We start from the raw sequence: 25,676 nt of genomic DNA, 5'->3' as shown, positions 1-25,676 counted from the left end.
ACCCGGCCAATTTTTGTATTTTTAGTAGAGACGGGGCTTCACCATGTTGGCCAGGATGGTCTTGAACTCCTGACCTCAGGTGATCCACCCACCTCGGCTTCCCAAAGTGCTGGGATTACAGGCAATGAGCCACCGTGCTCGGCCATGTAATGTTCATATACTCTTTGTACGATGACTGGAAAATAATTTACTTTTATATTTTTATCAATCTGAGGTCTAAGAGTATTAATTGTGGAGATATTTTTGGTTCCTTTTGTCCCACGAGATATTTTGAGTGAGGACACTGTAGTTGTCACTATAATTTGGCTTTTAAAAATTCGTTGTCAAGTATGTAGCTGGAGAGGCAGTGTCATTCATCAGAACTATACCCAGATTTAACAGCTAGAAAGTCTGCTCTGCCTGAGTAGATGTAGAACTCAGTGACTTGGGAGATGTCAGTCAATCTCAGAGTCACGGGGGTCTCTAGTTCCTCAGCTCTCTTCAGTTGTTGAGTTGTATGATCCCATTATCTTGGCTATATATGTAATGGGGCAAATGGGGAAGTGTCTGACAAGCTTTACCAGGGCAGGACAAAAGACTGAAAAAGAAGCCTCTGCTAAACCAATTAAGAAACAGTGTTACAAGTTGAATGCCTATCAGAAATACTCTTCATGTATTTTTTTATAGGTGGTGATATTCGTGAAGAATCTTCCTATAAAGTAATTGTCATGCCGACTACAAAAGAAAAATGCCCTCGTTGTTGGAAGTATACAGCGGAGTCTTCAGATACACTCTGTCCTCGATGTGCAGAAGTTGTTAGTGGAAAATAGTATTAACAGCTCACTCGAGCAAGAACCCTCCTGACAGTACTGGCTAGAAGTTTAGATGGATTATTTACAATATTGGAAAGAAATCCAAGATTTAGGTAATGAGTGGATGAGTAAATGGTGGAGGATGGGAGTCAAAATCAGAATTATAAAAAGTATTTCCTGTAACTATAGAAAGAATTATGTATATATACATGCAGAAATATATATATGTGTGTGTGTGTATCTGTGGATGGATGTGTGTATATCTCTTCCTATATATATCCATAATGGACTTATTCAGAACATAGATATATATTCAGCTTGTCTTCAAATATGGCCAAGCAGAAAATGTTTTATATTTTATAAATCTTTTGACTCCGTATTTAAATTCTATGATACTGAAAATAAAGGCATTCTGGAAAAATACTGACTGATGTTGGTGCAGAAGTTGTGAGTATCAAGTAAAAAAAAGTATAGTTTTGAAAGGGAATGGCGGAGGCCTGTTTCCCTTAAGAGGTGAAGGGTCATTTCATTCTTCCCATTAGTGAACATCAACCTTTTCAGAATAGCTAGTTTTTGGGGTTGGATTAGAAAGAAAATAATCACCAAATTTGTTACTCAAGAAAGGAAGAAATCTCTTAAATAGTTATACTACTTATGAATGTTTAGGAAACAACATGAAAGCTGAAAATTTATTTCACTAATATACATAAGTAAGTTCACAACAATGAACAGACAGAAAATAGCAGTATATACAGAATTTCACTACTTACAGTACATTACAATAGAGAAAGCATTTTATAAACAGTTCCGTATTGGATTAAAATCTTTTAAGGATGGCTAATTCTATTCAGCAGGAATCTAACTTCTAGACACCCAGCAAACCCATTCCTATCAGGGTGAGAGAGGGCTTTCGCTGTTGCTATAGTGTACTGTAAAAATATTTGTCCCTTATAAATGAAATGGACCACAGCAACTTCTAAATGAACATTATATTCAGTGTAAGTAAGTCTCATATTGTTAAATTTCAGATTTTTGACTTTTTAGATCGCAATTGTTTTTAAAAAGCAATTTAAATGTAACAGTGTTTACTTTGACCACAGATGAAGTTTTATAATAAAAGTAAAACTTTTTTTTCTGTTTGCAAAAGTATGAAGCATTAAGAAGCATGGTGCTATATATCTCTTTATCTACATTTACCCTGGCCCCTCTAGTTCTACATCTAAACAAACAGAACCTGTAATGTAGAAGTTATGATTATTTGAACACTTTGTTTTCCTTCAGCATTATACAATATAATTTAATAAGATAAAAATGCATATTTAACGTTAATGAAGAAAGTTGTGTGAGGGTGGGCATATATCTAGGAAAACACTACTGGTTACTGGCTTCTCATCAATAACTACAATAAAAGTACCACATACCTTTGTTTCAGAAACCACCAGTTCTACATTAAAATCTAATTCCTTTATCATCTATGGCTCTTTGTTATTATAGAATGTCTACATAGGTATTTATTTGCCTTTCTTCCTGTCAGATTTATTTTAAAAGCCCTTGATAAGTAGTAAAATATTTAACTGCTTTTCTTAACCATACAAGTCAGAATTCAATTTTAAAATTCTATGAAAAATTTTAGGATAATAAATCTAACTAGAGACTTAATGATTTGTGTTAGGATTCTGTGAGCCATACTTCAGCTTATTATTGTTCTCAGCAATCCCCAGATTTGATTGTCTGTTCTGCCAGAGTAAGCTTAACCAGTTTTATTATCTAAAATGCTTAATAAGTGCCCCCTCCCCGCCAAGTGATGATGGAATTGAGGATTTATTCTTTAAAAATACCTATAACTCCAAGTTTCTTTGACTAGCCTCCTTAAGTTCATACTACTACTTTCAGCGTACTTGGAAAAATCACAGGAAGAACTAATCTCTTAGAACACATATAACAAGTGACTGTTAATACAGAGCCAGATATGTTTACAAGAATTCTAGGATGTGTGTGGCTGGGGCAGTGGAGACCCAAGCAGAGGCTGGGAGGTTGGACTAGCCCTTTCCAGTGCTGCTACTCTGTAAAATGTATGTCTCAATCAGACTCACAGGCCCCCATCCCAAATACTCAAGACATCTTAACCATTTATCTTGTAAGATTTTAAGTTTGATAGTTACTTAACAGTAATTACTAAATTTTAGCCAGTTAAATTCTTGTTTGGATGTGCTCTTTTAGCTCAAAAAACAGATTTGTTTTTCTTTATATCCCTGAAGGACATACTCCTCAACTTTGCATGATTACTATAGTTGGCTTCTTAAGGGGAAGTGAAGAAACAAACTTCTGTATCACAATGACTTACTATGAATAATAATTGTGATCCATGACAGATACCCATAATTACACTGTATGGCTACATTCTAAAAATATACCATAATAAATACTTGGTATTTGTAGAGCTCAAAGCACTCTTTTACAGAGTTTTGGTTAGTTTGGTTTTTTCTTTTTTTTGAGACAGGGTCTTGCTATATTGCCCAGAATGGCCTCAAACTCCTGGGCTCAAGCGATCCTCCTGCAGCCTCCCGAGTAGCTATAGTTTGGTTTTAATCAGTAAATATTTATTTAGCACTTGGACTGCTCTAGGCACTATAGGGTACAAAATTAGTTGTATTTTATCCTCTCATCCCAGCTGTGAGGTAGGTTTGCTAAAGCTGTAGTATCACTAAGCAGTTTTTTCAATACTGTTCCCAAGGACAGATAACATTAGCAAATCCCAGAAGCATTTCTAAACACTTGTAGGAAAAATAAAGTTGGACTTAAAATTTTTAGTATCTTTGCCTTTTTTTTTTTTTTTTTACATAAGTTTTACAAGATAATACATTTTTACAGTGACCTGATGTGGATACAACTTTGCAACTTGGCAAAAAGCAAATCTTAACTTACATTATAATTAATTTGCTGCATTTTACACACCTCTGATTCTCAATTTTGGCAAGTACAACAGGTTAAGGGTTCTATTTAGCGTCCCCTTCTGATGAATATGATGATCTTGAACCCATTCTTCCTCCTCAAGCATGGTCATCCTCCTCTGATGGCAACAGCAGAACCTCTGGGAAAGGAACCTTTCAGTATCCAGAACTCCCAGGTGGCAGCCCAGTGTGGGATTTGGAGCATGACAACAAAGGCATTTTCTCAACATTTACTAAAGGAGAGTGGGGTGTTTCTATACTCTACTGATGGGGACTGTACATGAACACATTTAAATTGAATTACAACAACATTTTAGATAGGAAATATAGAATCTTATAAGAACATAATCTAAATTATAACCAATTTTAAATAGCAAAGTTTAACAATAAAGCTACTTAAGTGTTTGAATTAGAAATAAACAGTAAAACATTTGTATTAATTATAACAGAGTTGACATTTGTTTATATTTTATCTTCAGTATTAACCAAAGGAGTGGAATTTAGCCAGGGTTGCACTTTTTAAAAGTTGTATATACTTTTATTTATTTTACAAAAGGAAAAAAAAAGACATACTTTTCCCATAAAATTCCAGGTCTTACTATGTAAAATAACCATGCACTACTTCATGTTATAATCATAATTTTAGACTATTTCCAGTAGGTAAGTGTCATAAAGAAGGAAGAGATATGGCTTCCACAGCTTCAATGAGGTGTAAGGCTAGACCATACTGCCCATGTTTTTCTGGTAAAAGCTCTATTATTTTATTTACTAGTTTAGCTGTTGTTGCAATTGGCACTTCAGTGTTTTGAAGGTCCTGGGGGTCCTGCAAATGGGACACAAAAATAACCTATTATAGACAACTAAACAATAATTGTTACTGACTTAAGAGTTATTACATAAAAATGCTTTTCTTTGTAACTAGGTGAATTAAACCTGTCAAATTTTCTTCATAACTGTTATTAACTAAGCACTCAAGAAAACATCCAATGACCTTTTGCCTGATCTCGTTCTATTGTACTGACCATTGCTTTCAGCCAAGTACACAGTGTGGGTGGAAGTCTGGCAAGCAGCTCCATTCCTTCTTTTGTCTGGGTGTGAAGAAGCGCATGAGCCAGCCTTTGCCCCATCAGCACCAGCAGCTGAGAGGCAAGGACCTCTTTGTCATGAACCTGTAGAATGGCCTGAAGATGATAGGAACATGGAGAAATAATACAGTCAGAGCAGGCAGATTTGTTTATTCTATAGGAAAGGGGTTGCCAGTGAAGAGATTCTAGTTGATTTTTGAACTGTGGCCATTTATCTTTTGATTGTATACAACCAAAGATAAATCCAAATCAAACTTAGCATTTAAACCCAAATCTCTGCTCCTTGGTTTTTTTTTTTCTCTCATCACCTAATCTTTTAATTCAATATGGCTACTCAATGTGCTGTTTTCAAACTTTTGGCAAATAAAAGGAGTTTCATGTCATGTCTATTTGAAACCCTCTAATGGCTTTTTTGTTTTTTGAGATGGAGTCTCACTCTGCCACCCAAGCTGGAGTGCAGTGGTGCAATCTCAGCTTACTGCAGCCTCCACCTCCTGGGTTCAAGTGATTCTCCTGCTTCAGCCTCCCAAGTAGCTGGGATTACAGGCATGTGCCACCACACCCGGCTAATTTTTTGTATTTTTAGTAGAGACAGGGTTTCACCATGTTGCCCAGGCTGGTCTTGAACTCCTGACCTCAAGTGATCCACCCACCTTGGCCTCCCAAAGTGCTAGGATTACAGGCGTGAGCCACCACACCCAGCCCCTCTAATGGCTTCTGAATACATTTAGAATAACCATGGGCTCCGAGACCTAGGATAGGGCCATGGCCCGGGCCAGCCTCCCTGCCTCATGCCATACTTCTTTATTCCTTGCTTACTATGTTTGGTCAGCCATACCGGCCTTTCTAGTCCTGGACCTAGTCATTCTAGTCCCCACCTCAGGGCCTTTGTAATTCTTGTCTCAAGCACTGTTCTCCCAGTTTCTGAGTAGCTGGCTGCTGCTTCTCCTTGGGGGCTTGGTTCAAATGTCACCTTCTCTGACCACTCTACTGTAGTGGCTCCTGTTTATTCATATGATCCTGTTTCTTTTAATTTAAAAATAAATATTTTTTTCCTTTTTAGAGACGGGGTCTCGCTATATTGCCCAGATTGGTCTCGAGCTTCTGGGCTCAAGTGATCTGCCACCTGAGCCTTCCAAAGTGCTGGGATTACAGGTGTGAGCCACGACACCTGGCCCTCTTTATTTTCTTCATAGCACCTACCATTCAATGCAAAATTTAGCATGCTTTTCTGCTCCTACCAGCATATCAAGTCCATGATGAAGGAACCTTGTCTGTTTTGTTTACTGCTATATCCCTGTGCGTAGGGCAGGCCTGGCACACTGTAGGAATTATTTGATTATAATTTTATGTTTTAAAAAATATTCTATTGTTCTATTTTTATACCTAGATGTTCTAACAAAAGGAAGAGCAAAAGGCTTCATTGGAGACTTTACTGATTCTTTATTCCAACTATCAATTTTATAACTTGAGCCCAATTAACATTCAAAGGGTCATGATTACCTCTTCTCCTAAGTGGTCAACTCCATAGTTGTATAGTTCCCCCACATAATGCCTTCTAACAACATCTTCACTAACTTGAAGGTGATGGGCTAAATCCACAGCTAGAGCTGGCCAATCTTGGTCTTTCCCAAAAGGAGTGGGTGTGGCCTCTTCTGTGGGATCTTTGACCTTTGTGGCTGAATGTTGGGCCTGGACAGCTGCACTGACAACTTTCAATAAGAACTTGAAAATGGAGAAAGAGATAGAGCAATGTATTGTTACTGTTTCATTTTAAAATACCTAAAGCAAAGTATTGTTAGCTTTTCTGTCACTTATAGTGGCTTTTCTATTAAATTGTTTAGTTATCAAAAAAGGAACACATCATTTAAAGGTAAACAACTAGCTCTCAAGAATACTTTGAAAGTGGTCATTGTTTTTTAAATATTATTATTTTTTTTTATTACTATACTTTAAGTTCTAGGGTACATGTGCACAACGTGTAGGTTTGTTACATATGTATACATGTGCCATGCTGGTGTGCTGCACCCATTAAGTCATCATTTACATTAGGTATATCTCCTAATGCTATCCCTCCCCCTTCCCCCCACCCCACGACAGGACCCGGTGTGTGATGTTCCCCACCCTGTGTCCAAGTGTTCTCATTGTTCAATTCCCACCTATGAGTGAGAACATGTGCTGTTTGGTTTTCTGTCCTTGCGATAGAAAGTGGTCATTCTTTTCAAAAGCCAGCTAGATTTTTCCCTTACTGTTTTTTTTCCAAGAAACAAAAACAAAATCCAATAGCTGTAATTTACCTGTTGCCGTACAGAAATAAAATTTGGATCCATTTCCCCACTAGGTAATAACTGAATTGAAGTTAGGTCTTTGAAAAATGCATTTTTTCCCTAAAGAGAAAGAGAGCAAGAAAACTGATGAGTGTGGATTATTAAGGGGGGAGAGGGAGAAAGATCTCTTTAAAACTTAATAATAACTCATGGTTGATTTTTATTTCTCCTTGAACAGTAAGATTTTAGAATTCTTCCTTTAATTTTTATAACAATTATCTAGTATGTAGTAGACAGCCTTTAAGATGAACCCCAGTGATCCCCTCCTCCTGGTATTCGTGTTTCCTATAGTCTCCTCTCCTTGCATGGAGGCTGGTGACTTGCTTCTAGCAACAGAAGCAGGTAGAGATGATAGCACGTTACTTCCAAGACCACGTTCCAAAAGACTGCTTCTGCCTTGAGGCACTCATATTCACTCTCACTTGTTCTGCAGGAAGCCAGGTTCCGTGTTGTGAGCTGCTGTATGGAGAGGCATATGTGGCATAACTGAATCTTGCCAACAATTGTGCTTGGAAGTGAATCACCCTTTCCCCATCCCAGTTGAGCTTTCAGATGCAGCACCTTAACTACAGCCTCATGAGAGACTAAGCCAGAGGCACCTAGATAAGGAGAACACAGATTACTGACCCACAACAACTGTGAGATAATAAATATTTGTTATTTTCAGCCAAGTTTTGGGATGATTTGCTCTGCAGTAATAGCTAAGTAATACATATATGTACCCTGAATCCTTTTTTTTTTTTTTTTTTTTTTTGAGAGAGTCTCACTCTGTTGCCTAGGCTGGAGTACAGTGGCGTGATGTCAGCTCACTGCAGCCTCCATCTTCCTGGTTCAAGCCATTCTCCCACCTCAGCCTCCCAAGTAGCTGGGACTACAGGCATGTACTACCATGCCCAGGCTAATTTTTTTGTATTTTTAGTAGAGACGGGGTTTTCACCATGTTGGCCAGGCGGGTCTCAAACTCCTGACCTCAGGTGATCTGCCCGCCTCAGCCTCCCAAAGTGCTGGGATTACAGGCATGAGCCACCGTGCCCAGCCTCTGAATCCTTTAAAAACACTTGCTGAATTGTTTAAAAACACCGTATTTAAAAGAACAGATGTGTGTCTAAAGAGTAGAAACAGAATATCAGGACACAGGATTTTAGAAGTTCCTTGGAAGGAAATTAATACAGAGCAAAGAGCAGTGGCCTTTAAGTTGAAAGACCTGGGTCTAGTCCGAGGCTCACCACTTCCAACCAGGTTGCCTTGGGTAAACGACCCACAATCTTGGGTTACTGTTTCTTTTTCTGCAAGCAGGTCATCCTAGGTATCTTCCAATGTACCTTCCATACCTAATCATCTGTGATTCTAGGTCATCTATTGTGACTGCCAAGTAGATTAAAGTTACTCATCTTTTAGTGATAAGAAAAACCGGACTTACAGGGCAACCCATGACATTTTGGACATCACTGATAGAAGTATTTAAAGATTTAGCATACACTCACGATCTGTTACTCAAGAGTTCCCACCTGGTGGTCCTAGCTATAGCATCTATAATAGCACCACTTATTATTTACTACATTCCAGACGCTGCTAAGTACTTCCATGTTGAATACAAGGAACCCTTACAACAACCATGAGGTTGGCGCTAGAGTCACTGCTACTTTCTGAATGAGAAAACTGAGAGTAAGAAAATCTAAATAATTCTAGTTAGCAAATGGTAGCACCGGGATTGTTTCACTGGCCACTCAACCATACTAGCTCTCTGCAGATGAGTGTCACCCAGCTGTCTCAGGTAGTCTTGGCATGACATGGGTTGAAACTAAACATTACTGTGCTAATCCAATTCTGGATGTGTTCTGGTTTCACAAAGGCCTTTTCTGACGGGAATACTGAGCTGGGCACTTTATTTTGGTATTTCTTTCTCTTTTTTAACCTTTAAGTACTCTTATCATTTATAATCTCAAAGATATACTAACTCATTCAAAATCTATACTTTTTTTTTTCTGAGACAAGAGTCTCACTCTGTGGTCCAGGCTGAAGTGCAGTGGTGTGATCTTGGCTCACTGCCACCTCTGCCTCCCAGGTTCAAGCGATTATCCTGCCTCAGCCTCCCAAGTAGCTGGGATTACAGGCACACACCACCATGCATGGCTAGTTTTTGTATTTTTCCTAGTGACAGGGTTTCACCATGTTGGCCAGGCTGGTCTCAAACTCCTGACCTCAAGTGATCTGCCCACCTTGGCTTCCCAAAGTGCTGGGATTACAGGTGTGAGCCACCACGCCTGTCTGGGAGTCTCTCATTTAAGGGCAAAATAATAAACCCACTTTCCCACAAGCCTAAGCTGTGTTCTCTAACCCAGCTTCTATCAGTAAAAAGCTAAGTAATAATGTTGACGTTTTTATCTCCAACAGTTTGTGTCCTGTCTCTCAAAATTTGACACCTGCGTGGGGAAGGAAAGGATTTCACTATCCACTGCAGCTAAACTGTGAAGGTTACAATAGAATATGTAAAAACATATTCTACTCACAAGTTTGGACTTGATCCTGCAGAGGAGCCAAAAAAAATCTTAGGTATAGAACTAATACAATTAAACCTGTCTCTTAGGAAGACAGCTCTTGCAGCATGGGACTGAGAGAGAGAAACTGGAGGCAGGGTGATTAAGAAAGGGCTGTTGTAATAGCCAAGGGAAAGATGATTATGCCTGAACTAGGGGTATAGTCATGGAGAGAAATGGACAGGTATGATCTATGGCAGAATTTACAAGAATGAATTTACAATGAAGAAAATTGGCTTGAAGTAAGGAATTGGTGAGATAACTTCAAAGTTTCTAGTTTTTGCCAGGGCAAAAATGATGACATCATTAATAAAATAACCAAGTCAGGGAATTCAGAAGGAATAGCAAATTTAGGTTAGGGGCAGGATGGGGGTATTGGTTTGCAGATATATTTTAGATATGAGGTATCTGAAGTCCTATAAAGACACTCAAAGAGAGAAGTTCAATAGAAATGGATGCCTCAAACTCTAGGGATTGGTCAGGCCTAGAGATATGTAAGAGGGAGAAAATGAGTCTGTCCAGGAATAATATGGAGAATGAGAAGAGCAGACAGCTGAGAGGGCAAAACTCCAAGGGGAGCAGTACAGAAGGTAAATAAAAAGAATGGAATCAAGCAGGGAATGAGGGAGGTGGAACCTCACACCAAATTATACAAGTCACAAAAGTACTGGACAGCTTCTATTAAATATGAAAATCCATGTGTCTGCTAAGCCCGCAACTCCAAAATAGCTCTGAAATCCTGTGAGGTACTTACCTTACTGTCAAAAAGTGAAAGTGGCTTCACGGCCTTCAGAGAAAACCTCATGACTGCATACAAGATGGAGCACAGGATGGAGTGGTGCTCCACCAGTGGGTAGTGGATGTGCTTCTGTTCAAGGGCCAGTTCCACTATGGAGATTGGTCCTTCCACGGAGAGCCACGCATCCTCAGTATCCAGCACAGGCACCTGTATTTCATCCCTGCTAACATCTGCCTAAGGGTTTTGAGAATGGAGGACTGTGTTCAGTAATGGAAAAATCATAGCTTACAAATATCCCAATGAGTTTATTAGCAGCAAAGTGCAAATTCATATTGCACACTGTCCCAAATTGTAATAAAAAAACACAAAGTCTAATTTCAATAAGAATTTAATAAGAAAACATCACTACCTTTTAGGCTTAAGTCAAAATTTAGAAATGAATGAATGAAAAACAACCTCATTAAAATAGTCATTTATTAAATGCAATGGTTTGCAGAATATGTAATATCTTAGGAGCAGTTCAGAATGAAAAATACACCTCTTTTACCTCCATTAAGATCTGAAGAAGATCCAAACAGGAGCCGAGGAAAGATGTCATTGCTGTGTCACTCATTCCCACATCCTGTTTTTTAAAAAGGAACGTAATTAGGCCCTGCAGGAAAACTGCTATAGTTACTATCAGCAAAACACGAACCAGGATACAATACACTTGTTCAGCTGACTTTCCACACTGAATAGACAGGCAAGAATTTGAAAGTCAAGGCATTAGCATACTTAAGTTCCTTCTTTTAGATTATTTACTGTCAACCAATTTTAAAGTCAAGCTTTACAAAGTGGTACAAATATTGACTTTTAAAACGTAGTGTTCTTTGTGTATTGTAAAGAAACAGCCTCATCAGTTACTATCGATGGTGGCACTTCTGAACTCACTGTTCAGCTTGCTAAGGCATCTGGTAGCTAAATAATTGTGGTAGATGGAAGATACACACATGAGAATCTAACCTGAAAAGTTCCAAGAAAACAGCCTGGTCTGCTTTCGGAGCGTCTTTTGGAGACTGAACCCAACCAACTCTCTGAGCAAAACTTGAGCTGAGAATCCTCAAGCTTGAGAACTAAGTACCAGATTGATGCTGTGAGCAACATCTGATTCTCAATGACTCCTTTAAAGGGCTTGTCCAAGGGACCACTGCATTTGTGTATAATCTTTTTTTTTTTTGAGACAGAGTTTCATTCTTGTTGCCCAGGCTGGAGTACAGTGGCACGATCTCGGCTCACTGCAACCTCCACCTCCCAGGTTCAAGCGATTATCCTGCCTCAGCCTCCTGAGTAGCTGGGATTACAGGCGCCCACCACCACGCCTGGCTAGTTTTTCTATTTTTAGTGGAGACGGGGTTTCACCTTGTTGGTCAGGCTGGTCTCAAACTCCTGACCTCAGGTGATCCACTGGCCTCGCCTTTCCGAAGTGCTAGAATTACAGGCGTGAGCCACCGCGCCCTGCCATATAATCTTTTTAAAACCAACAATCTATAATTTCCTCACATCCCCAAAGCAAATAATTCAGTGTTTGTGGGTACATGCACACACACACGCACGCACACACACACACACACACACACTCTAGTCGTACAACCATTCTCAAGAACACACCAGAAAAAGTCTTCAACAATGGAAGCTAGTACTATTAATTTCTTGGGTCAAATACAAGTCCCATATCCATGGATGAGAATATTAGTTAAGACTAATGTTCTATTTGTATACTTATGTTATTATATATATCATGTATATAGGTAGATCAAATTAACTACTTCATTTGAACCTGCTTCAATTTGATGTTGGATGCTTCTATTATAAATGTCTAACCGGAATGTGCAGCAATGGTAGCATGTTATCTTGTTCACAGTCCAAAGCTGAACAACATCTTATAAAAACCTAGTTTAATATGCTATCTAACAATCTGGAAAAGTACATTAAAATTGACCATAGTTCATGACCAGTTTCCTTAATGCTGTATTCTCTTTTCATTTTTCTTATCTCCTTCTGATACGTCATCACAATGGTAAAAGGCAAAGTTCACTCATACAGTTAATAAAGTACTACATAAAGTGTGGAATTAACAATTATAATTCTAGTTATGGGAGATTCACTTACCCTTCGGCATAACCTATCCTTTGGTGATTTTCCAACCTAAAATAAAAAGACAAAATGTTGTAACATTTAATAATTTAAATAAAAAGACATTACTATGGCACAAATAGTAAAAAGTAACCAAATTTAAAAACTATAAATGGAGCTATAAATAAATGTTGGTAGAGCTGTTGGCTCTACCAACAGTAGATGCAACTAAATTTGTGGTGAAACTTAATCTCACACTGGGGCTCAAGAATAATCTTTTCAAATATAAATTACATATTTCTGAACTATTAAATAAGTAAAAACTCTAAAAATCTGGCCGTCACTTTGTACAGTCAAATAACTGTGTTGCCTAAAAACCTAGAGCATGGGCCAGGTGTGGTAGTTCATGCCTGTAATCCTAGCACTTGGGAGGCCAAGGTGGGCTGACCACTTGAGGTCAGGAGTTCGAGACCAGCCTGGCCAACACGGTGAAACCCCGTCTCTACTAAAAATACAAAAGTTAGCTGAGCGTGGTGGCGTGCACCTGTAGTCCTAGCTACTTGGGAGGCTGAGGCAGGGGAATCACTTGAACCCAGGAGGTGGAGGTTGCGGTGAGCCAAGATCGTGCCACTGCACTCCAGCCTGGGCAACAGAGTGAGACTCCATCCCACTCCCAGCAAAGAACAACTAAAAAAAAAAACCCAGAGCCTAATTCAGGGCTACTAATCAAGAACACCTAAGAATTCAGCTTGTTGATAAAGACACAATTGTTTGAAATAGAAAGAAAGGAAAACCACTCTAAAGCAGATGGGAGTTATATTCCTAGCCCAGAAAAACTTCCTTATGCAATAAGTACTTATTAAGATTCTACTGTATATGTCTACAGTGTAATAAGTGGGAGGTAAAAGTTCTGCCCTCAGAAATACTACTTGATAAGAGAGGAAACTCACAGGAGACAGTGGAGAAAAATGTCACCTCACTACCACTTGCTGGGATTACTGCAACAGCCTCGGAACAACCAAGATCAGCTGACCCCAGTCCCAAGATATTTTGTCTGTTGCCAGAATCATCTTTTTAAACACAAATTTGAATATATAATTCCTCCGCTTAAAACTGCCCCAGTGTCTTCAATATAAAATAATAGCTACCATTTACTGAGCCCTTACCACATGTGCCAGACCCTGTGCTAAGCTTACACATACTACTAGAAAACGCAAATTCACAGCCTGCACAGGAATTTCTTCATCTTAGCCTTTCTTTTCTTCTAATATAACCTATGTTCCAGCCATCCTAAGCTATTTCTAGTTCTCTGAATCCAATAAGTTACCTCATATCTCCAGGACTGCTGGGATACACTTTCCTCTCACCTACTTTTTACTGGTATATATATACAGGCATCCACCAAAATTTAAGTCAGAAGGCTTCCCCTTGTTTTGTTATTTATTTCCTCCTCTTCTGAGCTCCAAACACTCCCTATTGTCTGTTTACCTGGTGTTCAAACTGTGAGCTCTTTGAGGGCCAGGACCGTAACTTCCATTGGTTCAACCACAGAACCTAGCATAGTCTTGGCACATGAAAGATTAACACATTATAATAAAGACTTATCCAATCACAAATTTCCTACTTCCTGGTTTAGGACTATTTTCGCCCCAAAGTAGTGAAGATCAAATGTGATTGTGGATGTGAGAATGCTGTGAAACTACAAATTGTAACATACACACAAATTACATTTTACTGTTATTCTCTCGAAAGACGATGGGGTAAGAGGTGAAGTTGAATAGGAGAACAACATCATAAAGGCCAAAAGATGCAAGTTCCAAGAAAGAAGCTAATCAGTGAAGGAAGATGAACACAGAGGAAAGAAGGGTTAGATTTAACTAGAAAAATGTTATAAATAACATCAAAGAGAGTAATTTCAAGGGGAGCAATGGCCTAAAGTTGGGTCTTGGCTGTGGTGCTATTCATGATACAGGAATGACTGTGACTATACATTTAAAAGAATATGTTATCTTTACCGTGGTAATTCTCTTAGCATCCACTCATCTGATGCTACACTAATCTACATTGTTGAGTGGCCTGTAAAACACACTAACTAGTGTCCCTGGCCACTCAGCTGGAGGCTAGGCTGGTACTCTCGGCATGCTAGCAGCTTCTGCTCCCACCAGTTGAGTTCTGTGCTTACATGTTATGCTTGTTCCCAAAGCTACTCATGCTGGTTGTAGATGTCACTGTAATTATGTAATTTAATTCAATAACTGATGAAATATGAATGAGAAAAAAGGGGGAGTTATTTACATGAATGCTATGTTGAATGCTTTGCAAAGATTTATGGAGGAGAATAACTCCTAGGTCTTTTTGATTAGATACAGAGGGAGCAACTATAAAAATTATAGAAATCTAAAGGTTTTGGACTCAGATTACATAACAGCTTTAAAAAAATAAGATCTAGCCATGATAGGCAATACATTATGGGTGAGGTTTACGCAAGAAAACCAAAGGAGAATGCAATCAACTCCATTCAAAGAAAATATCTTGGCCTTACATCAAAGATTGGTAACCGTAAATTTGTATATTTTAATTTAAAATAAAATGCAAATCCTTGCTTGAATCAACTACCAGTCCTAATCTCTTTAGTTAAGAGGCTTTTATAATATATTAGTCTCTTTATGAGGATTTAGAGCTCTTCTTTATGTCATTAAAATGCCAGTACTGGGCATTACATTTAACTGAGTATGAGTAAAATCTAATTATCAAATTAAAAAATAGTCTAACAAAGCCTGATGTGAACAATCTTTCTAATATTAGTCAATTAAGAGAACCAAATAAATAAGAAGTCAACAAATGAAACTACCTTACCTTATCCATTAAGTATGTAGCAGCAGAAAATCTTTTAACTAAGAACGTATTCCACATCATCAGTGCAATGCCTAGATATCAAGTAAAAGCAGTAAATAGAATGCTTATATATTCTCACTTTTATTACACATAAATTACTGTCTTTCTTAAGCTTATTAAACTATATGGACTATTTTGATTTCCTTTTTTATATCATGTAATATTTATAAAGTTCATGAAATCTTTAATTTCATTTAAAATCTGATTTAATAAAAATCAGAACTAGGCTGTATAAGAGTATGTCTAAATTGCCACTAAGCATGAAGAAAAGAGTCACATCATTAGTTATGAGATAAATATAATGTCACAGTGAGACAGCATTACATAACCACCAAAAAGGCTAAGAACAATTTTTAAATTATAATACCAAGTATTAGTGAGGATATGGAACAAATGGAACACTCATGCATTACTGGTGGTGTAATAATTTGGTAAAACCACAGGGAAAACTGCTGGGTGGTAGCTACTGAAGCTAAACATGTGTCTGCTCTATCACCCAACAATTCTGCTGGGTATATACACTAGAGAAATGAATACAGAAGATATGTATGAGATTGTTGGGAACAGTTTTATTCCCAACAGCCAAACACTAGAAACAATCCCAATGTCTGCCAATTGATTTTTTTCACATATAACTAGAAACTAAAGTATGTAGTTATATAAAAAAGTATTAAAAACAAAACATATAAAAAACAAATAAACAAACAAACCAGTCTGGGCAACATGGCCAGAACTCATCCCCATGAAAAAATGTTTAAAAAATTAGGCATGGTGGCACATGGCTATAGTCCCACTCGGAGGCTGAGGTGATAGGATAGCTTGAGCTCAGGGGTTCAAGATTATCGTGAGCTATGTGTGCCACTATACTCCAACTGGGCTAACAAAGCAAGACCCTGTCACTACTCATTGAGCTGTGGCATTAAAATTAAACTTCTGAAACAGTTGTCAATTAGGCAATGTAAATATGGCATTTCACATGCTATTATTACTACCCTTGTAGCTGAGTCTGTCTATGAGTAAGGCCCCTCACAGGCTATGAGAAGCCAGGAACTCTACTCGATGGGTAAAGGTACAAATAGGTAAAGGTCTGACTTGAAGGAATACTAGTCTGAAGTCAGTTAGTAACTTTTTTTTTTTTTTGAGATGGAGTCTCGCTCTCTCTCCCAGGCTGGAGGGCAGTGGTGCGATCTTGGCTCACTGCAAGCTCCGCCTCCCGGGTTCAGGCCATTCTCCTGCCTCAGCCTCCCGAGTAGCTGGGACTACAGGCGCCCACCATCGCACCCAGCTAATGTTTTGTATTTTTAGTAGAGACGGTGTTTCACCGTGTTAGCCAGGATGGTCTCGATCTGTTGACCTCATGATCCGCCTGCCTCGGCCTCCCAAAGTGCTGGGATTACAGGCGTGAGCCACCGCGCCTGGCAGTAACTTAATTTTATCAATAAAGATAGAATACTCTAAACATGATATTTTCTAAATCAGTCAAGGTAAATATATAAATATATATATTTATTTTGGATGAAGGTAAGATCTAAGAGATGAATAAGTAATTTTCAAGTTCTCTTCAAGTAAAATGGGACACTTTACAATTTCTGCAACTGGATTTCATGTCACCTGCAAGCATGTGATAGAGGTGAAAAATACACAGCTTCTCTAGAATTTATCACAGAGATATAAGGTGATATCTCCTCTTACCCAGCCTAACACCAAGTCTCATCATTTACTAAGGTTACTAACTAGCTTAGTGCTAATATCCTCAATTCCTATAATGAAACTCATCTATTAAATGGAATCTGTTTACAAGTTCAATATTTTTTCAAGGAGACATCAGTACTTGCCAAGGTCTGGCAGCTAACGGAGAATATTCACATCCATCATAAGAAGCACAAGATAGTTGCTACAGTCTAATCTTATTATTAGGCTTTTGGCTACCAAGATTTTTTATTAAGAATTACAGTCCTGAGAAATCCATCCCTCTTTCCTTCACTATCTGTGAAGGGTGTAATGAAGGCAGCTGTTCTGCATCTATCATTGATCACCTCTTTCCTTGGAAAGCTAGATGCAGAACAGCTGCCTTAATTACACTCAGGGATAGTAGTCAGCTTGGGGAACAGAAGTGGTGATTACTATCAGTTGTTGCCCCTTTATAAATAGCACTTTTCCAAGTAGTTAAAATGGCCAGTACTGGTTTTTTTTTTTTTTTAGAGACAGGGTCCCACTCTGTCACCCAGGCTGGATGCAGTGGTGTGATCATAGCTCACTGCAGCCTTGAACTACTGGGCTCAAGAGACCCTTGCACCTCAGCCAATACACAGTAATATGTTAGATTGCAGGATAATCAAATAAAAATTTAATAGGTTGTAAATCTTTAAATTCACATCCTGTTAAATCAGGAAGCCTCTTTTAGATCAACCAGTGATGTTTCTAACATCTGTTTACTTACCATTTTGAACATGTGCATTAAATATGTGCTTCAAGTGTTCTATTGACCTAACAAAAAAACGTGCTTCCTTACATACAGGGAGAAAAAAAAGAGAAAGAAAAAGAGGTATCATTTAATAGGTTTTACCATTATCAATGGAGACTTCTTACATAAATTTTTGCATAAAACCACCTAAGAATGTTGCAATAACAACATGAAATTATTGGGTAAGAAATAACTTTTGATAAACTGTCCCTCTTCAACTCACATTACCTATATAATAATTAATTCCTAAAAGCTCCTTGGTCATATGGACTAACATCTGGATTCAAATTTGCTGTGGTTTGAACATCATGGCAATATTCTCTCCAATAAATACTTGAATTTCATACAGATTTAAAAACAATAAGTTTACTTTTGTAGATACAATTCATTCATTCATCATTCAACAAATATTTATTGAGTATCTAGTATGTACCAAGCCCTACTTGAAGCACGATGGATTCCATAATGAACAAAACAGACCCCAAGTCTTGCCTTCACTGTGTTTAAATTCTAGTGAGGGACCTATATAATAAACATGATAAGTTAATATATTATATTTAGTATGTTAATGTTAAGTGCCAAAGAGAAAAACATTAAAGCAGGAAGGAAATACGAAATATTAGATGGGATGTTTGAAATTCAACTCTTTCTAATCAAAGAAGTTTACATATTAAAACTCAAATACAGTATGCAACACTGATGAAATAATTCAGATCTCTGCTAAATAATTTTGTAGTTTGTACATCATCATCAAACATATCATCATTGCCAATACACACTGTGTTGAAATTTCTCTGAAGGTAATTTTATTGTTTTGAGCCTTATAAAACTGTGTGTGTCAAATGGTGGAGCTGAGACTGGTTGGATGGGGCAAGATGAATATTTAACGGGAAAAACAAACAAGTAAAACAACAACTTCTTTTAAATGTAAGCAATACTAATGATACTGGTAACACTAGTCAAAATGTTAGGCACTATGCATTCATTTTCTCAAAATATGCAATAACCTTTTGAGATAACTACTATTACAGCCCTCATTTTAGGAGAACGTTGAAACAAAGAGTTCAGAAACCGTGTGCTATGATGATTACAAGCTCTATGCGGCAACCATGGGGCTTGACGTCAGCTTTGTCTGTGTCCCCTCTGCAAGCTGCCTTTGGTTTATAAACAAATACTATAAAGCAGAATTTTCTTCTTAAATGCCACTTTTTTAGACTTGAATTTGAAATTAATTCAGATTTTAGAAATTATTATTTTCTCATTCTAGACATAACATTCCTTTTTAATAAAATGGGAAAGTAACACATTTAAGTAGAGAGCCTAAATATGATCGCCATTCAGGCTGTAGTCAACTGAAGAGGGTGATTTGAAGGGCATTAAGAGGATCCTCTGTCCTAAAATCATTTTTTGGTCAAGGTTTAATTGATCAAAGACTATTCCTTTATTTAAATCACTTACTTTCATAATGTCTTCCTTTAATATGTAAGTGATTACAGTTTTTTGGAGGAAGGAAGAGTATTGTTTCCATTAATATATTAGCATGAATTAGTTCATCTGTGAGAGTTCTCTACAATAGTGCAACCTCATATAAGGATGATAAAGGTGAGAATTTTGATTTGAGAGGAATAATTTACCAGGGAACTGACTAAGGAGGTCTAAGTGAAGGACTGATTGGCAAAGAGGAATATTTACAATATGTTTTTATATCTTATTTGATCATGGCACCTTCATTTTAAAAAGGAGGGGAAAGGAGGTAGAAAATAACAGGCCAGAGATTCAGTGGCTCTCTTGAGCCAGAAGCTTGTCAGCAATTCAGCTGGGATCCAAATCACTGCCTTCTGCCTCCAGGCTTGAGGCCTTCCCCATATGCTGCTTCTAGACTGAGAATGCCCTGGTAGAAACAGTGGCTACCAAAAGCAATAGAAAATGAAGCCTGAGCAGAGAGCTGAGAGGGCAGCAAGGCTAACCTTGGACTACAGTCAACCCTGGGCACAATCTGCCTCTTTGTTCTTCTGAGGCAAACAGAAGTAACAGACAAATACATATTTGAACAATCAGACACTAGGTTGATCTTGGGACCTTCACTCTTGACTTTTATCATGATGACTATAATATTAAGAATATTGTGTTCGGTTGGGGCCATTTCATGCCAGAATTCAGAAAGAAATAAACAATATACTTGTCACAACCTAACTAGGGAGTAGGGCAAAGCACACTGGTTTTAGATAAAGAGAACTCTATGCTTAAATCCTGACACTTACTTAGCTGTGTGTCTGCAGGGAAGAAACTTAACTTCTCTGAGCCCTAGTATTTTCTTCTTTAGAGTGGGGATAATGACAGTATCTATACTTCACAGGTTTACTGGGAGGATTATAAGAGGAAATATGTGAAAAAGGTCTACCCTAGTTAGTACAGAGGCATTACAACGGGGAAAAAGCCAGTATTTATAATAAGCTATTTAATTAGTCCCCACATATGAATAGCATGAATACAGAAGCAGAAATAACATGAAAGAGGTAACGAGAATCTTACCTCTGGATCTTTATTCCACTGAACAACGTACTCCCAGCAGCAATGTGCATGCAACACATCGAGCTCAAGGCTACAAGGAAACTGCTCATAGGCTAAATGCAGTAAGTCTGAAAGTCAGAAAAAAGCAGTGATGTTATTTTTTTTCCTTAATGAACACTTGGCCACATCTTTCCAATTTGAATTTCATGTTTCTCATTATTTGTGTATCACCTGGTATGGCTCCTAAGTCCATCTCCATCTCTGATACCTCAAGGAAACTTCTGTTAACACCTTCTTTGGGTTCATCTGGGTTTTCTGCATCTCTTTCTTCATTAGCCAGTTTTAATACTTCAGGGCTGATGTCCTGTTTAAATATCCACTTGGCTACACTGTCTGCAATGCCACCTATAGTTTGGAGACAAGAAAGAAAATAAAAATTTACAACACACAGGGCAGTGTCTGCCAATGGGAGCCAATTTCCTTACGAAGAGATCTAAGTGCCACATTCATTTCTCAGCCTGAAGGTGACCCGAAAAAGCCATGAGATTTACAGCAGTGTTCCTACCTACCACGCAACTTGTGAGGGCAACAAGTGGGATGTTTACGATGTCAGGGCATCCTTATACTCTCAGAAAATATTAGATAAATATAAATGCACATGCATATGTCTGTATACTATATGCTTTCTAAGTTCAAAAATTTAAAATACATTTTGCCAGAGACAAAAAAAATTAATATATACTTAAAACACTTTTACTTAAATTATAAGTCAAAATAGATTGGTTATTATGACACTTGTCTAGGCTCCTAAGGCCAATATAATATTACTTTTTTTTTTTTTTTTTTTTTTGAGAAGGAGTCATGCTTTGTTGCCTAGGCTGGAGTATAGTGGTGCGATCTCAGCTCACTGCAACCTCCGTCTCCCAGGTTCAAGTGATTCTCCTGCCTCAGCCTCCTGAGCAACTGAAATTACAGGCGCCCACCACACCCAGGTAATTTTTTTGTATTTTTAGTAGAGACGGGGTTTCGCCATGTTGGCGAGGCTGGTCTCGAACTCCTGACCTCAGGTGATCCGCCTGACTCGGCCCCCCAAAGTGCTAGGATTACAGGCGTGAGCCACTGCACCCAGTAAATATTACTTTTCTTTTTTGAGACAGAGTTTTGTTCTTGTTGTCCAGGCTGGGGTGCAATGGCGCAATCTTGGCTCATCGCACCCTCCACCTCCCAGGTACAAGGGATTATCCTGTCTCAGGCTCCCAAGTAGCTTGGATTACATGCATGTGCCACCATGCCCAGCTAAATTTTTGTATTTAGTAGAGACAGGGTTTCACCATGTTAGTCAGGCTGGTCGCAAACTCTTGACATCAGGTGATCCACCTGCCTCAGCGTCCCAAAGTGCTGGGATTACAGGCATGTGCCAACATGCCCAGCCCTTTTACTTTTAATAATCAACTAATTTGCCTATATGAAATATTTATGGGCCTAATTTAGCCATAGCTAATCAACAGCATTATACTATATCATGTCTCAGTCATCAATATAGTACAAAAAATTGTAAACACATGCTGAAAAACGTTCCAGATATTTAATGAGTCCTGTTTATTATCGAAAACAAATTATACTCTATTGTTTACCAAAACTTTCTCAGTCTTTCTTCATCTTTTGATTCAAATAAAAACCTTTCCACAAAAAGAATGCTTCATAGTAAATTCACAATTATCACTGAAAATAAATGTGAGCAATGTGCTGGGTAATCTAATTTCTTATGTTTGGCTTCTAAATCATTGGAAAATTCTCATTCCAGAATTAAGCCCCTGATTCCATTGCTTAGGTCAATATTCAAATGGCATCCTTACCCTTTCACTAGGTGGCAACATAAAGTGTGGCGAGTTTACAATAAAAAAAGGTCACAAGTTTTATAAAGAATGAGAAAAGAAGTAAACTAAAAATCTATAAATATGTGGGTATTTATAAACCTCACATACAGTCCTTCCAGTATCAAATGCCTAAAAGAGCTGCTGATAAAAAGTGTGAGCCCCCAAAGACAACTAAAAATGTAAGATGTTTATGTTCCTGCAAGATATAAGCACAGGAACCCAAATGACTCCACGACAGTAGACAGTGATGCTTCACAACAGAGGAATAACGTTCTGTGGATATTAGGAGGAAGAAGAGAAAATTTGCAGTTAGTGAGTCGTGAAAGGTTTCCTGGAGGAGAAGCATTTGAGCTGGACCTTGAAAGATGAGTAAGATTTCGATATCCATAAGTGAGAGAGGCAGGGAAAGGGAAGAGGATAGGTCCAGATCTAATACGGGAAGCACATGGATGCTTCATTTTAACTAAAATCTAGGAAGCAAATGAGAAAGAAATAGAAAAATCAGTTGGATTCAAAGTCAAAAGTTATTGGAGAGCAAGCTTAAGAGTTTATGCTTTGTTCAGGCAATTCTTGAACTTACTAGTCTCATGATCCCCTTAAAATTACTGGCAACCCCACAGAACTTTGGTTTATGAGTCATAGCTGTCAATCTTTATGGTACTAAAAATTAAAACTGATAAATTAAAAAATTTTTATTAGTCCATTTTGAAATGAAAATAACAAACTGATTACATACTAATATTTTATGAAAATAATTACATTTGACCCAGCAATCCCATTACTGGGTATATACCCAAAGGATTACAAATCATTCTTCTATAAAGACACATGCACACATATGTTTATTGCAGCACTATTCATAATAGCAAAGACTTGGAACCAACCCAAATGCCCATCAATGACAGACTGGATAAAGAAAATGTGGCACATATACACAATGGAGTACTATGCAGCCATAAAAAAAGATGAGTTCATGTCCTTTGCAGAGACATGGATGAAGCTGGAAATCATCATTCTCAGCACACTAACACAGGAACAAAAAACCAAACACCACATGTTCTCACTCATAAGTGGGAGCTGAACAATGAGAACACATGGACACAGGGAGGGGAACATCACATACCGGGGCCTGTGGGGGATTGTGGGGCTAGGGAAGGGATAGCATTAGGAGAAATACCTAATGTAGATGACAGGTTGATGGGTGCAGCAAACCGCCATGGCACGTGTATACCTATGTAACAAACCTGCACGTTCTGCACATGTGTCCTAGAACTTAAAGTATAATAATAAAAAAAGTAATTACATTTCCCAATGCAAAAAAAAAAAAAAAAAGATATTTGGTGAGAAACATGGCACTACTTTACATATTTGCAAATCTCTGTAATGCCTGGTTTATATCTGGATTCTCCAATCAGCTTTGACATTCAATCTATTGCGCTCTGTGTTTTGGTTGCAGTATAAGAGGAAAATCTGGCCTCATACAGACATGTAGGTGAAAAAAGGAGGACTCCTGAGGTCCTCTGACCACTCTTTGAGAATCACTGCCAATTTTCTTAGGCAGAGGGAAGCACCTAGCAGTTCCTGAGCATGGAACTGACCAAATGAGACTTTACAGAAAATTAATTTAGAGGAAGTATATAGAAGGTTATTGTTATTTTTTAAATCTGAGTGTATTTTTCTTTCTCTATTCTTGCCATCATTTCTATTAAAAGAAACCCTTGTAACATAAAAAAATGGATGCAAATGCTCAAATAAACTTCAGCTTACCTTTTCCTCCTTCTAATAACTTTTTAACAGAAAGCCTTGGAAGTGGCTCAGCCTGCAGTGATGACACTTTGGAGGTCTGAGTGTTCCCTTTGCTGTGAAGCAGAGTCTGAAGTATGAGACAATCCTCCAGCTGTTTCAGAAGGAGTTTCCAGTACTCAGTGTCAAGAGAAAGTGCCTCCCAGGAATCAGTGAGGGCCTCTGAATCAGCACCCAAAACTGTTTGGGAAAACTAATAAAAAATGCACTGGTGATTCTCTGCCAAAGATTCTGAATCAATATTAACTTGAATGAGCTTTTAACTTGAAAGCTGATGGATACTGAGGATACATCACAAAGCAACACATAAATGCTATTTCACAAATATTACTACTTGGCTGGATGAAACCTGAGGGTCAGGAGTAGATTGGAGACTCATGGGCAAGGATGGTGAGTTCAGATATTTATAAGGAGTCCTGCACTAATGGCCCTGACTCAATCAGTATACATTTCAAAGTTTTCTGGGCCATCTTTGGCAAGGGCCAAGTTTTGTCTATCAGTACCATCAAAATACTTATATCTCTTCAGAATGCACTCTTCAACCTAAAAAAACAATCTGAAATTTCATGTCTCTCCATCATAATGAACATTTCAAGCAGGCAATATTAAATTTAGCCTATAAACAACAGTGACTGACAATGTTAAGTGAATCTCCACAGACCTATTTAGGTCTCTCATCCAAATTAACGTAACACCCCCTGGAAAAAATTATTTGATCCACCATGAGCTGTAAAGGAAATGTGAGACCTCAAGAGATGAGAAAAAAAACACAGTAGGATACTGCCATGCGGCAACTGCTAAATTCAAGTATCCATGGCATCATTCTGAATAAACAAATTAAGGGGAGCACCTCTCATCCCTCTCCTCGCTCCAAAAAACCCCAGAAAAGGAAAGCATCCCCTTAGCCTACTGGATGTGTACAGATCAAAGCCATACCTTTACCCACTTACTTTTTTCTCTGTCATGTTGTTTGATATCTGTGCAGCAACAGAATGCCCAACATGTGCAGACAACAGAGCGGCTCCATTGTTCTCAGACTGAATACAGGCTGTGCGCATCTGCTGCCACCATGGGGACACAGACTGAGAATCCCAGGTCTCATCGATGGCCACTATAGGGATAGGAGAAAACTGAAAAATAAACTCTTATCCTGTCAATTTTTTAGACTAACCATTTATGTTAAACATAATGTTAAAACTAAGTTTCCTACTGATGTGTTTTTATATTTCTCAATGAAGTGGAAGTCTAACAATCTATTTTATTCAGAACATTTCTATTCCATTTATTTATGCTCTTTTAGTCATCTTTGTTTTGAATCAATATAAATCCTTATTTGGAATATTTCATCATTACTGAAAACTGTTGAATATTTTAACAGATTAATATTCAGATAATCATACAAAAAATAACAAGAAAAACATTGCCTTCCCCGAAGACCATTCCATTTGCCTTACTGAGTTAAGATGTATTGTTCAAATCATGTTTTTTTATGATGATACAAAATATAAAATTTCATTAATTAAAGCATAAGTCAAATGCATTAAGAGTATTCTATTAATACATAAAAGAATCTCTATGGTGAAA

At 37.9% G+C, this 25,676-nt stretch overlaps 2 protein-coding genes across 3 annotated transcripts in view; one reads left to right on the top strand and one right to left on the bottom strand.

Annotated features, from left to right (window-relative positions):
* The window catches only part of IARS2 (isoleucyl-tRNA synthetase 2, mitochondrial), a 56,280-nt gene extending 55,066 nt beyond the window's left edge, over window positions 1–1,214 (top strand). The window contains exon 23 of the mRNA XM_054449975.2: window positions 667–1,214. Coding sequence (XP_054305950.1) covers window positions 667–809 — 143 coding nt within the window. The 3' untranslated portion in view covers window positions 810–1,214. The remainder of the gene's footprint in view (window positions 1–666) is intronic.
* Window positions 1,215–1,452: 238 nt separating this feature from the next.
* Window positions 1,453–25,676, bottom strand: part of RAB3GAP2 (RAB3 GTPase activating non-catalytic protein subunit 2) — a 120,918-nt gene continuing 96,694 nt past the window's right edge. The window contains exons 23-35 of one of the 2 annotated variants that reach the window (XM_054449963.2): window positions 25,043–25,203; window positions 24,057–24,285; window positions 20,644–20,817; window positions 20,434–20,540; window positions 17,878–17,944; window positions 15,399–15,469; window positions 12,579–12,614; window positions 10,978–11,052; window positions 10,446–10,664; window positions 7,125–7,214; window positions 6,331–6,552; window positions 4,765–4,923; window positions 1,453–4,565 (exon numbers count right to left, since the gene is read on the bottom strand). In XM_054449963.2, coding sequence (XP_054305938.1) covers window positions 4,410–4,565; window positions 4,765–4,923; window positions 6,331–6,552; window positions 7,125–7,214; window positions 10,446–10,664; window positions 10,978–11,052; window positions 12,579–12,614; window positions 15,399–15,469; window positions 17,878–17,944; window positions 20,434–20,540; window positions 20,644–20,817; window positions 24,057–24,285; window positions 25,043–25,203 — 1,766 coding nt within the window. In that variant the 3' untranslated portion in view covers window positions 1,453–4,409. The remainder of the gene's footprint in view (window positions 4,566–4,764; window positions 4,924–6,330; window positions 6,553–7,124; window positions 7,215–10,445; window positions 10,665–10,977; window positions 11,053–12,578; window positions 12,615–15,398; window positions 15,470–17,877; window positions 17,945–20,433; window positions 20,541–20,643; window positions 20,818–24,056; window positions 24,286–25,042; window positions 25,204–25,676) is intronic. The other variant, XM_063671959.1, reaches the window with a different exon arrangement.

Source organism: Pongo pygmaeus, chromosome 1 (assembly GCF_028885625.2).
Source record: "Pongo pygmaeus isolate AG05252 chromosome 1, NHGRI_mPonPyg2-v2.0_pri, whole genome shotgun sequence".
NCBI classification, from domain to species: domain Eukaryota; kingdom Metazoa; phylum Chordata; class Mammalia; order Primates; family Hominidae; genus Pongo; species Pongo pygmaeus.
The sequence above is the reverse complement of the archived record's forward strand: the minus strand, read 5'-3'. Positions and strand labels throughout refer to the sequence as shown.